Raw genomic sequence first — 11,637 nt, 5'->3', positions numbered from 1 at the left:
GCCCAGAGTGGCAGGTTTTCAGCTCCAGAGACGCACCACCCTCACAAGCTGCATGATGATACCTTCACGGCTGTCGGAAATATGGAAGTTAGGACAAGAATTTCCCAACCAGTGTTAAACACAGCTCAGAGATACACAAAAAAACCAACCAGTGGAGGAATGTAACTAAGTACAACTTACTCAAGTACTGCACATAAGTACAGTTTTCAGTTACTTGAACTTTACTTCCGCATCATGCTGTTTTTTACAATCCAGAAAGAAATATTGTCCTTTTTTTCTCAACTACATCTGCTTTACAGCTGTAGTTACTGATTAATTTGCAATCATATTAACAATACAATATAATATCAACAAATCAGTTATGCTGTATTCATTTAGTTTGATTTTCCCTGCCTTTACCAGCAGTAACATTTAGGAGATGCTTACACGTGAATGCATCAATCATTAAAATCCAATAATATGAAATAATTTTTATACAGTTTTATAAACCTTTTTTAATTTAGAACTTTTACATGTAACAGCGTATTTATAAGTAGAGCTAGTGTGACAAGAATTTTTATTTTTATTTATGGCAGCAACATGTTTAATCTGTCTTGTTGTATTCTTGTTTTTATCTTATATTATTGTTGGGTGTTTAACTCCATGTTATAAATTATTATTAGTATTAATATTAGTATTAGTAGTATTACACTTCTTTTTATCTCTTTTACCTGCTCTGATTCATTTCTGAGCTACACTGCTTTCAAGTTTCAGTGATCAGTTCATTTGAGTATTACATTGTTTAGTTCTTTTGTCAAGAAGCAGAATTGTAATTGTTGTTCACTCAGTCAGCAGCATACAGAAAAACAACTTACAACACAAAAGGAAATCCACACTCTTGTATCAGCAGCTGTAAACTAATGAGATGTTTTTGATCCTCACTGAGACTCCACTGCATTACATCACTGTGGAGATGCTGCAGCTGTGACTTATCCTGCACTGACATCTGCTGGCGAGATATACGAACTGCAAAAGAATCATTAAAGGATCAGTTCATTCACTTTACAAAGCACTCAGCTCTGGACCAGCTTAAAGCTGCTGTGCATCAGTGCTGGGTACTTTTACAATAAACCTCATGATATCACAAGGTTCACATACATAACTATGTAGAGAAACAGATTAACAATCACATTGCACACAAACATACAGAAAACACTGTCTCACTTACAAGTGATGTCTAACCATGTGCATAGTTTTTGGTTTATGGTCCTGAACAACTTGGATAATTCAAAGTTTATTTAAAGTTATTTTAAGTTAAATTCAAGAGTTTAGGATTCCTTCAGTGTAAACCTTCAATACAAAGTTTCATTGCAAACTGTCCAGTATTTGTCAAGATGTTTCAGACTGACTGACATTACCGTTTCACCTGACTGACACATCAGTAGTGTTGCTAAAACTTGGCTCATAATTCTGCTTTTAACAGTAGAAACGACAGTTTTTGTTGAGAACACTTAAACCTGATCTCATGTCAATTTGTGACTAATTCGTATCTAGACATCCACTAAAGTACAGCACTGATGTCTCAGTAAAGCTGCGTAGCTCTAAATGAAGCAGATATTGTGTTGAGTCTCTTCTACAGACTAGTGATCTTGTTTTAACTGTTTCCTTGATTTGGCAGCCAGAGCCATGTTGGTGTTTCATAAAAACCTACATAAAGGCATTAAAAATCATGAAAATAAGACCATTAATGGTCTGCCATAAGCACTGTATTCATGAATAATATTTTTGATAGGCCTTTTTGAACAGATGTATGTTATATAAACATAAGGTCTTTTAAAGAAAAAAGCATTCTGAACACATTTTTGATAAGTGACATTTTAGTTGTTTCATTTCAGCCTCATGTCCTGTAGATGGCACTATTCCCCTTCTAATACCACTCACGGCCTGTACCTCAGTGTTTGTTGACCAATGTAACATCAAAGTGTGGTCAGGATTTATTCTTTTAACATCCTGACCAAAGTGCAATAATCCGTTTTTGTTAGGGTACGGCCGCCATTCATTTCCCCCCCTGCCACTGCACCATCACAACCACCATCACCCCAATCCTCCTCCCTCCTCCCTGCACCCGTTCATTTGATTGACACCACTCTGCTGCAGCTGTTTAAAAGAGGAGCTTGCCACTCCTCTTCATTCCAGATGCCTTTATCTTTTGCACCAGCTACTCCTGCATCTTTTTTTTTTTTTAAGTCATTGCAGCAATTCCAGGCAGTGACAGGTGTGGACGGCTTAACTTAGCTTAGTTTTATCTGCAGACAGTCACTCTGCAGTCATTCCTATTGTCAGCCTGCTTTGTAAGAGGCAGAATTCAAGCTTGCTTTATTAATACATAAACAAAAACACATCATGACCTCTGCACAGAAAATCTCTCAGTAGAACTGGAATGATTAATAATAGATGAGGAGTTGAGATCTTTTACCTATTTAAATGTAGAAATACCACAATGTAAAAATGCTCCATTACAAATAAAGGTGCTGCATAGTAAAAATAAAGAAGTATTATGAGCAAAATGAGCTGCAAGTATCAGGAGTAAAAGTACTCAATAAGCAGCAGAATGGCCTCTGTCAGTGTTATATCACATAACTGGATTAAATATTAGTGAGGCTTTACTGTGTGAGAAGAATTTTAATTGAATCTTCTGCTTTACATAGTTTTTGGTTGTCTAATCTACAACGTTGCATCATACTTTATAAGCTGAGTGTGAAAATGTCTACACAGAACCTCAGAGTTTTATGTTTGCATACAAACAGCTTCACTTGTTCACTCCAGTGTTTTCTAACCAGTTTCTGTGCTTGAATGTCTCCAGGACTCTGAGGGTCACAGAACAGCAGGAGAAAATGACAACCCTGAATACAGACTCTACTACACAAAACACCACATCCCAATACTCATTGTTCTAGGTAGTTTAGTCTGTGAGTGCTTTTCTGAGTGGTTGTGCTGTGTGTGTAGTTTGTGTTATGAACAGTTTTCTGTGTCAAGGGCCCAGTATGCCAAAGATGAAAAGAAAACAATTTGACTTAAATGTAATGACAAAGGGAAACACACACAGAGTCAACCAGCAAAACACATTTGAACAAAATGGCTTTGTCTGGGCTCTTTGAGATTTTGCTATCACTGCATATCTCCATCCTCTCATGTCGGACTGAGGGCACACTGGGCTCACTATCACAAACTGGTATCATGACACTGGATGGGCTGGGGCTAGCTGGTTAGCATGCTAACTTCCATAGAAGAAAAGAAGTGACCACTGGAGAAAGCTCCTACAGAGTAAAGGAATGAAATTTGACCCTGAACTCACAACGTTTCTTCTAGACTGGTGAGTTAACAGCTGTTAATGTATATATCCTATATTTATGCATTATATAATAAAGTCTCTCCATTCATTCTCTACAGTGGACTTGCTAACCTAGCTGACACTGAGAGAGAAATGGGGCACACCTTGAACAGGAGACCAGTCTATCAGAGGGCACATACTGACACACCACCATCCAGACTCACAGTCACACCTGCAAAGTCTCTAATGAACCTAAGCTGCCTGTCTTTGGCCTGTGGGAGAGCACCCATGGGAAACCAATGCAGGGACAGGGAGAACATGCAAACGCCACATATAAAGGAACCCAGCAAAAACCCTTAAAAAAGCTGTTTCATGCAGTTCAGCCTTGCGACATAGTTTTTGGCATGTTGTATGCATAGAAAATACATCATTTGGAATGCATCCCTTTGCAAATTTTGCATATGCACATGTGGTTTTTGTATATTTCACATATGGAGTATACTATTTGGATGAAATGTGATATTCATCACCAGTATTCAACTACACAAAGAGTGGTGTTTTAATCTTTTGTCCATCCTGTCTGAATTATTCATTTCGTTCTTGGAGTGACAAATTTTGCAGCTTCAAGTGTGAAACATGGCAGACACACACTGCTGGAAATATTCATAAGCAATACCCAAAATAAAGACAATATAACACTTTCATTTCCTCCGCTTTAAACAGGCATTCATCAGAGCATCAAAGGATGGAGAGGTGAAAAGAGATTTTCAAAGAGAGAGGGAGAAGGGGGTGCACTGGCTGGGGGGAAATGAAAAAAAGGGAAAAGCAGATGGAAAAGCTTGTTTAACCAGAGCTGCTGAAGCGGGAAAATGTTTGGGGAGAAGAAAGTGTTTGTGTAAGAGAGGAAGAGAGAAAGAGAGGAAGAGAGGAGGGGGGAAGAGGAGAGGAGGATTGCATTGCAGTACACCCGTGCGTAAATGTGACCATCCTCGCAGTGGTCCCCCTCCATCCATCCATCCATCCCTCCGCTCCGTCCTCACCCCTTCCAGCCTCCAGCGGCGTCCTCTCTTCCTTCCTCTTCAGGGGATCACCTGCTCGCGGTGGTCGGTGGTCAGCTTTTTTTGGTACCGTGGAGTCCCGGGTGTCTCGGCTCGGCGCCCTCCTCCAGGGGTTAGGAGGAGGAGGAGGAGGAGGAGCGCCGGGGACCTCGTCCAGGTTCCTGCCGGGCTTCGTGTCCACCGCCGGCGAGAGCCATGGCTCGGAGCGGCGGGAGAGACGCGGCTCGACCCGCTCTCGGATGCCGGTGATGCGGGGTCTGATCGCGCCACAGAACACCTTCTTGGACACCATCGCCACACGTTTCGATGGGACCCGTGAGTACATTTGATTTTTGTGAGTGAGTTATCCCTCATTCCCTCATTCTGTGGTGCGCAGTGGATTTCTGAAGCAGTTTATTTACTCTGAAGTCCTCCTCCAATCACCTGTAAAGTGCTCAGTGGGAGTTGAGGGCACACACACAGGCCACAGGCGTGCTCATACCTTGACTGATGAATGAATTATGATGAATGAAAGCACAGACTGATGTTTGACATATTAAGAATTCATGAAGCACCTACCTGAGTTAAAGATGAATTAACCATAGTCTTTGGGTCCTCACAGATTCTGGTCAGATGCAAAAAATAAATGACAAACTCTCATTGTATGCACAAAAATGCAGATGGTGTGAAGTTAGATTTTAACATTAAAGCATTTTAACCTTCGTCACAGTCAACAAACTGTGAGGAAAAATGAGGGCATGACTTTTCTCTATGCAAATGTGTGGTTTCCTGTCTGTATCTATGGTGATAATATGTTTCAGCTGTAACGCACCGACTCCCCGTTAATGTACAATGTTAATTCATGCTATGAGTCAGTGTATTAATTACCATTCAAAGGCCTTTCGTTTGCAGCTCCCAACCGAGAACCGTCAATCAATTCAAAAGGTTGCACTCAATCTGCTGTAGCCTTTACTGCAGACACAATCAGAGACACTTCACATACACTCACAGGGGGTTAACCTGCTGCAGGTGTAGGTGGGCTCAGAGAAAAAAAAAAAGGTGCTGCACCCCTATTAGCTCTCTACTCCTACTCTGATTTGTGTGGTAATGTGATTAAACACATTCATTTAGGAATCTGAGCACAACACTTGAAGGTCTTGATGAAGGTCCTGATGGTAAATTTGAACACCTTAGGCAAGACCGCCTGATCAGGTAAGAAAGCGGGACCACTCCAAGAAATCACTGTCAGTCAATATAAAAAGTGCAGTTATTATAGCTTAACACTGTTACATAACACAGTCCTGAAGGTGCAAACTAACAGGCAGGACTGAGCAGCTGACAGAATGTGTGGATGAATGATGTACTGTACAAGGGATCTGTCTATTTCCTGACACCCGGCTGTAAAATACAATAAGATACATTGAAATTGTGTAGATTATCGTAGCATTACTGTGGCTAAGTGTTTAGAGGGTGCTAATCTGATCATCGGATAATATTCAGTGGCATCCGTAGGTATGTGATGTTTTCTGTATGTTCCCTGAGGGCAAAGTTTTATGAGATAGCACTGATTCAATTAGAATTTTTCATTTTGTGTCAACAGCAATCAGTTCTCCTCTAATCTGAACGTGGAACAGATCGCACTGCCCCTGTATCTGATCACTCTCAGCAGCCTGAGCGTACAGGCTGGCAGGAGGAGATCCATTAGACACAGGACTCCTTTGGTAGAGCAGAGATTTCACCCACTTCATCAGTCTCCTCCTGCTACACCAAGTGATAGTAAACCTTAACTCACCTGAGAACACCTCTTAGGACCTGATATTAGGGTGTTCTGAGAACATGCAACAGCTCTGGCTCTGATTTTACAAGGATCAGAAGGTCCTGAGCAGCAGCCTCTGCACTTTATATTCCCATGGCACCCCCTATAACTCCCATGTGCCCTCCTGTATTATTACATGAGTAAAGAGCTGGTCTACTGTTTCACAACCAGGACTGAATACTCTTTGGCCCTCTTGAGTCTGAAGTGTCAGCCGGATCCTCCTCCCCGACACCTTGGAATGAGCTTTCTTGTGAAGGCTCTGCAATGAGATCACCCTCTCGTCTGCCTTTTAAAAGATGTGAATCACCGTCTCCTTTAGCCAGCCCACAGGCACAAACAACCTCTTCACGACACCAAAAAGGCTTGTCAGTCAAGACAGCCCGACAGTATCCGAGCCTCCAGGGTCTTATCCACCCCGAGCACTTAACCACTGCAGCGCTTTTTGGGTTCAAGAGTTCTTTTAAGCGTCTCTTGCATTAATCCCAGACAAGCTTAGCAGTTCTACTTTCCCTCTGAGAGCCGCCCTGGCAAAAATCTGAGTCCCTGTCCTGAGTGGTCTGACAGCATGGAAGACAAACAAAAGTCTGTCCTCATGGTCTCTCCAGCCTCCTTTTTCTTCCTTTCCTTTTGCCTCAATGACCAAAGATGCTGCAGTCCTTCTGCTGGTACCTGTCTGCTGATTAGATTTACTAAGTCTATCCAGAAGCTTCCCTGCCACCACTATTTTCACATGAAAAACTAATTATACATATGTAGCAGATCATTTTAAAGATGCTATATGTACATTTTTGCTTTACAACCTATAACAATATAAAAATAATGAGTCCCAGTTCTTATGCTGTTTAAGATTGGTTCATTAAATATCAGCATATGCCTGTTTTTCTGCTCGTATAAAGTGTTACTCATAATCTGAACCAGCTTCAGTGAACAAATACAACTTTTTGTAGATGAATGATGACAGCTGATAAGCAGCAGCCCCTCATGCTTCGATGACCTTGTGTGAGAAAATGAAGTCTAGAATGATGCTCATATTGAGCTCTTCATTCATGATTACACCCTTGTTCCCTAACCTTCTGGCAGGCCCGTGGTAAAAAACACAGTAGGGGAATTTTAATGAGGTGCTTCTCCAACCAAATAACTGTATAACTGTATGTGACTGTCTGTGGGGTGCTGCCAAGAAAGTGTTGAGGAGTGGAAGGGGTTGAAAAGAGTTTGTGTTAGTTCAGAGAAGAAAAAAGGCCTTTATGGACCAAAACACACTCAACAAAATGGACCAAGAAGGATATTATATTACAGTATTGTATATCATCACACTAATGACTTAAAGTGATACCAGGAAGAACAACAAAGTGCATGTTGATTGTGAACGATAGTGAGTTCTCACGTACTAAAAGCCAACTGAGCAAAACAGTATTTTCAGGTCAGAAGCTGGGATCTTCCATATTTTCCATACAACATTAATGCAGCAAGATAACCAGGGAGACTCCAGGGAATTTCTCTTTTTTTCTCCTCTTACGTTGCGGTAAAAAGCTTCAGCTGGAGCCCTTTTTAACCCAGCGAGATCCCAATCCACCACTGCATATTTATCTGTAGAAAGGCTACGGATTTCAATTACTCACGTATTAAAAACACAATAAGATAGCAAATGTAAATGAAACGCCTCATCATGTGGGAGACTGTTTGATTTATGTGTGTTCAATACACACAATGCTCCAATAAAAGTCTGGACTATAAACTGGCTGTTTGCAAATGGATAAAGTTTTATTCCTTTTCATTTCCCTTTACACACAATAATTGTGGGTAATAAATTCAAACAGTTACTGTATGATGCACAAATGAAAACTGGCTAAGGTTTATCTATCATTAGATTAACTTGTTGACTTTTTATCAATGGATTATTTAGCCTGTAAAATGTCTAAAAATAATGACCAACAGCTATTTCACATTACAGTCCACAGGGATTAAGAATTAAAAATGACTAACTGTTTAAAACCCCAAAGGGATTCAGTCGACAGCAATGAGAAAAGGCAGCAAATAATCGCTTTGAAAATACCTCATGAAGAACACAAATTAAAAGTTTAAAAAGATGTAAGTCTATTATCTTGTCATCTTGATGATGCTCATGCACTTACTGGAGGTGATACAGTAGTTTCGCCTGGATTTTCACTCTCTTGGAAGAAAAATGAGTGACTTCAGAGTGATAGAGTTTTGTGTTTATGTCAGGCGAGTTCTGGCACAAAAGCCGTGGGCTATAAAGTTTTGAAGCTGATGCAGAGTGAATATGTGTTTTCAGTTAAAGTTTAGCAAACACATCTGAAAGCTGGTTGAACAAATAATCCTACATTCAGGAGTCATCTTGCTGTCAGTGTTCTTCCCTTTCATTTCTTTGGCGTGGATACAAATGTTTATGTTTGTGGGAAGTGTTGTCATTGGATGCACATTTTCACTTAAGTTTCATAAAAGAAACGATTGGGGGCAGCTTCCTAACTGCTCGGAAACTGCACAAATTTGATTTCATTTGTACTGAGCAAAAACCATTAACTGTCTTCATCTGGGTTGGGTTACAGAGGTCAGGGTTGGTCTCAGCACCAGAGGGAATTAATTGGATTTCTTCAGAGCCTCACAGTTAGTTTTGTTGTTGTTGTTCAGCAACGAAGCAGCTGCACCCCATGTTGGAAATTCATCAATATTTCATCAGCACTGACTTCAGCAATGACACGATGTTGTTGAGATGAAATTCAGATATTTATCAATAAATTTATTCCACCATTATGACCGACTCAATGACAGATGCGAAGACAGACTGTTAGTTGTGTGGGAGCAGAGTGTTTTTGACCTTTACATTTTAAAGGTGCTGTATTTAAGTTTTCAGGTTTCAGGTTTTATGTGTGCACAGTGTTAGATATTCAGCTGTGATTGGGCGTGGTCCAGTTTAGGATGTAAGCCTCCTGAAAGTCACTGTAAGTCAAAGCAGTGTCCTTAAAAAGTGCTGTAAACAAACACGTGTGGGGTATGAGTGTGTTCATCTTACAATGTGCATGGTGGTGAATGTATTGTGGCGGGCTGTCGCTGTCACTGTTATCAGTACCAGGGTTTATCGGGGTTCCCTAAGCTGCTCAGGGGCTGAGTCTGAGTGGTTCTGTAGTTCAGCTCACACGTTATTACACCTGGATCGCAGTGTGGTGTGACAGGCCTGCCTAGTGCCTGGGGAGTGTGCAGAAAATGAATACAACACAGGAAAATAGGATCACGGCATAAGGGCCAGAGTGGGAGCAAAATGATGGAGGACAGGAAGTGTTTCTTTGTAACCAGAGCACGTCTTTAGGGGGAGAATGGTGATTTAAGTATGGGGCTGACCACTTTATACACATACTGGACAGTGTAACCTTGCACAGGCAGAAAGCACCACAGCTGCAGGTGTAAAGACTTAGGCCATGTTGGAGGCTCATGCTGCTGCATCCCTCATATTTTAATGGTATTGTGCAACACAGCTCAATAGTTATTTGGTTTTGTGCTTCAGAAATATAAACATACTCAGTTTTACAGTTACAGATATATTTCTCCTATCCATCAACACAACAAATACTGTTAAAGTACAGTGTGTCGACATGCAAATGCACCTGCATGAGTTGGTGTATGGATACATCATTCGCCACTGACTGGTGAAGAAGAAAGACACAGTTTTTGAGGCTACAATATCTTCAGCAGTCACAAACTGAAGGGTGACCAGACTAGTTCTTTTCTTCCCCCCTTTTCTTCCCCCCTGAAAGCTCCAGTGTAAGAGGCCCAGTAAAAGCCACTATTTTAGCCTGATATGAAAGCACTCCCCTTGTTTTTATGCAAAATGGTCTCTCTGCTCTTAAATATTAATATATTCCTCTATTCTACCAGTTAATCATCTCAAAAGTACAAGCCTATTTTTTTCTGGGCGAAGTGATTCATCAAATCCTATTATACTCTGTCACACTCTTCAAAATTGCCAGCTGCATCATTCCTCTGTTTAAAATCGTGGACAGCCTCCCTCCCCGGCTGCCTCGCGGAGCAGCTTGAATGATCAGATGTTACTACAGCCATTTCTACATCTATTTAGCACACCTGGTAAAACTGACAACAAGGAGATGACACCGCTGTTGCTGTTGTCGCCACAGATCCATCTGGCTTTATATGAGTAACACGGCCTCACACTTGTTGCAGTCCCACAGTGGACTGTTGTTCTCATGGTTGCAAATTTAGACAAGAAGCTGAGCAGCAAAAAGCAGCAGCTCAACATGTGATTCTGACAAGTTGAGCTGACATATGACTCTTTAACAGAGCCACAAAATAATCCTCAATAAGCCTGTTTATAATTAGAGGGAAAAAATCTGCTGTTGTTAGCTAAAGATCCTACTGTCTGATTGATTTGGAGTCCCTCTGCAGGTAACAGCACTATTTGGAGTCCATATGGCCCTAGACAGGAGCATGAACTGCCACTGAAACACGGTGCATCAGGCAGTGAAAATACTTTCCAATGGCATTTAATATCTTGTTTTTTCTGGTCTGTGAATTTAAATACCACAGAATAAGTAATTTAAAACAATTTTAGCTGTGATGGTGGTGATCTTTGCTGATAAATTAAACTGTTTTACAGCTCCTATTCCTAGCTCCAGTGATTAATATATGTATGATATGTACATCCATCCATTTTCCATCACTGGGAGCAGGGTCACAGTCGCAGCAGGCTAAGCAGATTGATGAGGCCAGCAGAATGACATCATCTGCAAAAAGCAGATATGCAGTCCTGAGGCCACCACAGCAGACTCATAGCTGACACTCTCCACCCCTCTGGCAACACTTGGAGATTTTGTCCATGAAGATTAGAAACGAATAGAATATGTGACGAGACACAACTCTGACAAAACACGCAATGGGTATGTGCATGGCTTCCTACTGAGAATATGGAATTTTTTCTTATATATTTACATGTATAACCTCATATGTAAATGTCATTGCGCATATATTCTGCTGTAAAGCACAAATAGCATCACAGGACAAAAGCAGGATGACTTATTTCATGATACACAGTGAGTTTTCACAGTCAAACTTAGCTTGGCTAGCTTAATTTAGCACAAGAAGTAGAAATGGAGAAACGGCTAGCTTTGCTCCGTTTGAAAGTAAAAAAACAACAACAACAACAACAAAAAAAACAAGTTGTTTATTTAATTTGTACAAAAAGTGTAAAAACAACTAGTTGTGATAGTTGTGAGCAGGTTAATTGTTTTTTTGGGCTTAATACTGTCGCCTTTGTAGATACCCAGGCTAGCTGTTTCCCCGTTTTTGTGCTAAGCTAAGCTAAGCTAGCCAAATCCAAGCTGCAGCTATATATATTTACTACTTATACTAAACTAAGCAAATGCTGGCTATGGATATTTTCTGTGAATATAACACTTATTATCTGACTCCAAATCTGAAACAGTTCCTAAAGTTAATAAAAAAGG

At 40.7% G+C, this 11,637-nt stretch overlaps 1 protein-coding gene across 1 annotated transcript in view; it reads left to right on the top strand.

The window, feature by feature from the left end:
* The first annotated feature begins 4,496 nt into the window (after positions 1-4,496).
* Positions 4,497-11,637, top strand: part of LOC108892826 (potassium voltage-gated channel subfamily H member 3) — a 29,490-nt gene continuing 22,349 nt past the window's right edge. Inside the window, exon 1 of the mRNA XM_018690553.2 lies at positions 4,497-4,683. Coding sequence (XP_018546069.1) covers positions 4,608-4,683 — 76 coding nt within the window. The 5' untranslated portion in view covers positions 4,497-4,607. The remainder of the gene's footprint in view (positions 4,684-11,637) is intronic.

Source organism: Lates calcarifer, linkage group LG7_2, assembly GCF_001640805.2.
Source record: "Lates calcarifer isolate ASB-BC8 linkage group LG7_2, TLL_Latcal_v3, whole genome shotgun sequence".
In the NCBI taxonomy this organism is placed as follows: domain Eukaryota; kingdom Metazoa; phylum Chordata; class Actinopteri; family Centropomidae; genus Lates; species Lates calcarifer.
Note: the sequence above shows the minus strand (reverse complement) of the source record. Positions and strands in the feature narration are given on the sequence as shown.